The following is a 5,791-nucleotide window of genomic DNA, read 5'->3' on the forward strand; positions in this document are numbered from 1 at the left end:
CTTTTAAACTGGCCTAGGACAGTCTAAGGCAGCTGACAGCTTTTTCTATCTTTTTAAAAAGAGCCTTAAACCAAGAAAGTAAGTTGGAATTTTATTGTAGCAAAATTCAGTTAGACGGGCAGGGCTCTAAGGGACAACAGGTGCCAAGCTTTACCAACCCAGTGGTAGGAGATGTGAAAATGTCACTGTGCCTGGGAAGTGTGATGACCTTCGCTCCCTGAACCAGCACATAGCCAAAGCAGGCAGTGTCCCTCCAGTGTTCATTTCTGCACTTGAAATCTGCCTACATATGGTGAACATTGTCATCCCCATTCTTGCAAGAGCCAGACTACCAGCATGCTAAGGATCTTTTCAGTAGGGCTTCCTTGTGACTAGTAAGTACATATGATGCAGTATATATATATGATGCATATATTTGCAAAAACAAGTTTATCCTCACTCACTGTTCACACTTAGTTCGAAAGCACGTCAAAATGCAAGTAGATAAATAGGTACCGCTCCGGTGGGAAGGTAAACGGCATTTCCGTGCACTGCTCTGGTTCACCAGAAGTGGCTTAGTCATGCTGGCCACATGACCCAGAAGCTGTCTGTGGACAAACACCAGCTCCCTCGGCCTATAGAGCGAGATGAGCGCGCAACCCCAGAGTCAGTCACGACTGGACCTAACGGTCAGGGGTCCCTTTACCTTTATAGTATTTTAGATAAATGTAATATGTGAAGCAGTTCTAACAGTATAAATTTGGCCACTACATCCCATATCTTAAGAGAGCAGAGGCAATGGGCAGCCTGGAGGCACAGTCCCACAATGATGAATGACAACTGTGCAGGAGGAGCCTCAACTTTGCTGGGTTCTGAGGTCTACCCTGTAGCTTGCTTGACAAGATGGCGTCCATTTTAGCTGATGTGGAGGATACAATGCACACACTGTTATTTAAATTTATGTGAAGAAGCCTCTCTCTCTCTCTCTCTCTCTCTCTCTCTCTTTCTTTCTCTCTCACACACAATTTTTCTTTTTTGAGAAAAAGGAGGGAAGGAGTTAGAATGGATAAATGGGGCCTAAATGTTTTATCCCTCTGCTGCTTCTCTGCTCCAAATCCACACAGTTTTTCTCCCCATAGAGTTCCACATGTATCTTTGTGAGGATAAAACACAATAATCTGTGGAGGTAGCAGCCTGGAGTCCAGCAACAGTCAGGGAAAGGGTTAATTAGCACCTGGTACAACTTTTAAATTGCCCCTCCCAAAGCAGCTTTTTCTCTTTGAAAAACCAAGAGGCCAGGGGAGGGGAACAGTGTTGCATGCCTTTAATTGTGTAGTTAGGCTTTGAAAGAAAAGAAAAGAAAAGAGAAAAGAGAAAAAGGCACTAGTCAATAACTAGAACCATCTCACCAGGGTACTCTATTTTCCATGCCTTAGGGACTAAGTTAATAATAGTTACACTCTGAGAGATTCCTGGTGATTTATTTGACACATGCAACTCCTTTGGAGAGTGAAGCTGGAGTTGATTCATGATGCTATCAAGGAAATTAATCGACGGTGTCTTTCAAAATTTGCATTTCACTGCTCAACATATGGCAGCTACGGGAAGCGCACAATAGACCCAGGATGGCCCCCGAAAGGCTAGCAGGCAGGATTTCACCTCAGAAGCAACTTTTCCTGGTTCTTTGTGGTCCCAACCAAATGTTAATCAAGGTGTGGTACAAAGCCAGCTTTGCTCACATTTTCACTTGTAAGGATTTTACATTTGCATTCTATATAAATATTACCATCTTGCCTTCCAATGTGCCTCCCGGTAATGCGGAGGATCAGCACATAGGTACCTTTTCAGAGCATCTTTCAGAAAGCGCATTATATCTTTGTATCCCCTGTTGACAGCCTTCCATAGCTGTGAAGTGCTCACTGCTAAGAGGCGCCACATTGATTGCAGAGTCAGACCACCCATGAGGGCATTGGCTTGTCCCTGCTCACAGGCTGGTAACCAGAGTGTATAATGACCCTTAAGAGTACAGAAGCCTCCACTGCATTAGGGAAATGTCATTCCTTGTGGAACCTGTCTTAAGGCAGGAGTAACATGAACCTAAGGGACGCGGGTGGCACTGTGAGTTAAACCACAGAGCCTAGAACTTGCCGATCAGAAGGTCGGCAGTTCGAATCCCTGCAACGGGGTGAGCTCCCGTTGCTTGGTCCCTGCTCCTGCCAACCTAGCAGTTCAAAAGCACGTCAAAGTGCAAGTAGATAAATAGGTATCGCTCTGGCGGGAAGGTAAACGGCGTTTCCGTGCGCTGCTCTGGTTCGCCAGAAGTGGCTTAGTAATGCTGGCCACATGACCCAGAAGCTGTACGCCGGCTCCCTCAGCCAATAAAGCGAGATGAGCGCCGCAACCCCAGAGTCGGTCACGACTGGACCTAATGGCCAGGGGTCCCCTTTACCTTAACACGGACCTGGGAAATCTGGCCCCATGTACCAGAGTACAGAGCAAGGCTGCTAATGAAGGGGACGGTGTACCACCATGAAGAGTTCAGTCAAAGAGTAATGGGCAAGGTTGCCAGTGGCCTTATTAGTTAGCAACGGGGAACAGACATTGCTCAGGCAAAAGGGAAGGTGGTTAGTTTTTCTTGTGGGACTGGCATCATCATTCAGCTGCCCGGTGGGTGGCTAAGTAGATACCTGATGGGTGACCAGGTACTATGAGGGAATATTTCAAAGCAATAGAATGCAGTCCACTGTGACTGAATAGCTGCAGCTGCAAGGTGTGCAAAGAAGCCAGGATAACATAGGGCTGACTTTTGCCTGTAAACTTTATGGCACCCAACATTATTGCTATTAGTATTGATTATATTTTTGCCCCATCTTTCCTCTCAACAGAGCCTAGGGTGGCAAACAACCAAACAGTAAAATAATACAATTGTTTATAAACATGAAGAATATTTAAAAAGAGTCACATTTTGTCATGGACTGGTTGGATGCGGAGAAATGGTGGGTGGAACCAGCTGAGGAAACACCAAGGGAGGAAGGCTCAGAGCCCAGGGATTGGTAGTGAGACAATGATGAGTGGTCAGAGGGTGAAGACTAGGAAGAGGACGTGTCAGAAGCTGAAGAGGTAACCGGGTTTAGTGAGCTGGGAGAGTCTGTGGCAGAAAGAAGTCCAGAATCAGAGGCAGAATCTGAAGCAAGCGAGAGGAGGGAGGTCTAGAAGCAGAGATGAGTCAGGCTGGTGAAGAGTCAGAGGTGTCCACCACTCCTGCTGCAACAAGCTCCCTTCCTCCCAGAACCAGGAGGGGATGAAACAGGTGGCGCAAAGATAGGCTTCATCCAGGTGCAGACTCCAATTGCTTGGGGAAAGCACCAGAGAGGAGGAGACATAGATGGCTGTGGGGAGGTGGGGACCTTTAGTCTTGGCAAATGGTTTCATGGAATAAGACCTATTGTGCATGAGCTGTTGTGCTCATTAGGCCTGACACTCAGCCAAGTCTATGAAGATCGTGTTTTTGCTAATAAAAGAGTAAATCACTGTGATTTACTGACCGGCTCGCTCTATGACACATGTCCTCACAACTAACAATTTCATGGCTGTCAGAAGCAGTATATTTCAGCCCTCATATTCCCAGGTTAACATGAATGTATTTAAATTCCTCCTGAATGTTAATAAACAGGGAAGCAGATGCACCTTGACCTGTGGCAGTAGGAGGCGCAAGCCAGCACTGGAACTCTTGCAGCTATGGTAGCTTTCTAAGCTTAACTATGGTGGATGTGAAAGCCAAGGAAATCAATGGAGGGAGTTTGTGGAGGAAGTTAGCTGAACAGGGAATAGTGTTTACTTTCTTGAAATAGAAACTTCAAGACTCAAGAAAGTCAGGGAGCTGTTATGAGGTCATGTACAGGTGTAGCCTAAGTCAGGGAGAGGACAGTTGTCCTCAAGAGTGGACAGTCTAGCTTTAAACCCATACTGCTCCTGGCACAGAACACATACCTGTACAGTGGTACCTCGGGTTAAGAACTTAATTCATTCTGGAAGTCCGTTCTTAACCTGAAACTGTTCTTAACCTGAAGCACCACTTTAGCTAATGGGGCCTCCTGCTGCTGCTGCTGCACCGCTGCCGTGCGATTTCTGTTCTCATCCTGAAGCAAAGTTCTTAACCCGAGGTACTATTTCTGGGTTAGCGTAGTCTGTAACCTGAAGCGTATGTAACCTGAAGTGTCTCTAACCCAAGGTACCACTGTACAAGCCAAATAAACGTACAGTATGGATTCTTAATACAGCCAACGTAGCGTTTTGAAGGAAAGTATTTTTCTGTGTTATCCACTTCAAAGCCTGCTTGTCCAATTTCATGCTATGGGCCCTACAGACCGAGTTGCTCTGTGCTGTGGAGCTAAATGTGCTTCCCTTTGATTTGAACACAAAAGTTGAAACCTAGGTTCTGTTGTTGATAATTTTATATTCTCATGGCTGAGCAGGGATGGTACATATCCAATATAATACCCATCCTGCCACAGTGACTTGCTTGGAAGGTGGTCCAGCAAAAGTTGATCAGACAAACCTGGGCTGCATCCCTTATTTTCTGGAATGAGCATGGCAGCAAGACAATATTTCAGTCTTTTCTGGAACAGCTAGGAAGGCGTTCTAAAAAGAATGTATGAAGTGCAGTGACTCTGCCCAGAGCATACATATGTTCATGTATATACAATAATCTATGGGGACACCTGAGGTTTTATATCTGAACTTTAAAACCTTGAAGTTTATTCATTTGAAGTTTCCACCTGGAAGGGTCACATGTTCTCCTTCCATTTCCCCGGTAACAAAGTCCATCCACAGGTATACGTGTCTCATATATCATAAGGTTTGTCCTTTCTTCCTCTGCAGGTGTTTCAGAGACGGCAGAATGGGCTGACAGATTTTTTTCGGAAGTGGGCAGATTATCGTATTGGCTTTGGAAACTTAGAGGATGAGTTCTGGCTGGGTAACAAACCTTTACCCTTTTCTTGTCCCTGTCACTGTCAGCCATGAAACCAGACACCTGTCCATCATATCGTCTTGCAACAGGCGCACTTGGTTTCTCTCTCTGTGTCATTCATTTCTTCTTTGCCTTCTGTGTATCATCAGACAGTTATCTGTCTCTTTCACTCTTCCTGCATTCTCCATCAATCTGCCTTTTGACTTGTCAGGTTTCTCCATTCTTTGTCCTGTCCGTGTTCCTCATTAATGATGGGCTCTGTGGCATGAAAGGCTCGTAACTGGGACCTGGCCGCTGCTTCATTTGTTAGGTAGTGCAGCAAGCTTAATTGCCCTTTAGCCCCCATGGAACTGTGGTCATACATCCTTTTGCTCACAAAACAAGCTAGATGGGGTCATTTCATTCCATTTCAATGCGCTTTGTCTGCATCACAGATAAACTCTGCTATTCAGCATGATTGGCAGTTTCTGCTGAGGGAAAAGCCCAAGCATAAACTGAGGAATTCTTTTGGGTTACATCAAGCAAATGTACATCTAACGCAAAATATGTTAGCCCTATCTCTGGTGCGTAGGAAGGATGTATCAACACTACATCATTAAACTGATTTGATAATAATTCCACCACCCCAGGGAACTCTGGGAGCTGCTGTTCTATGAGAGGAGCTCAAGGTTTTTAAGACACAATTCTCAACACGTTCACCAAGCTACAATTACCAGGATCCTTCCAGAGGGCACGGGGAGCATGGCTTGCAAACTGCTATAGAACCCCAGCAGAGCAGAGACACACCTGGAGTATTTTTAGTGGCAAAAGTAGGAATTTTAGCACTGCCAAAAATATAAC

The 5,791-nt window shown here is 45.5% G+C and overlaps 1 protein-coding gene across 3 annotated transcripts in view; it reads left to right on the plus strand.

Annotated features, from left to right (window-relative positions):
* The window catches only part of TNR (tenascin R), a 402,595-nt gene that overhangs the window by 391,417 nt on the left and 5,387 nt on the right, over positions 1 to 5,791 (plus strand). For all 3 annotated transcript variants that reach the window (XM_081194287.1, XM_081194289.1, XM_081194288.1), the window contains one exon: positions 4,861 to 4,957. In XM_081194287.1, the coding sequence (XP_081050413.1) occupies positions 4,861 to 4,957 (97 nt within the window). The remainder of the gene's footprint in view (positions 1 to 4,860; positions 4,958 to 5,791) is intronic.

This window comes from Podarcis bocagei (assembly GCF_964188305.1).
Source record: "Podarcis bocagei genome assembly, chromosome: 5".
NCBI lineage: Eukaryota > Metazoa > Chordata > Lepidosauria > Squamata > Lacertidae > Podarcis > Podarcis bocagei.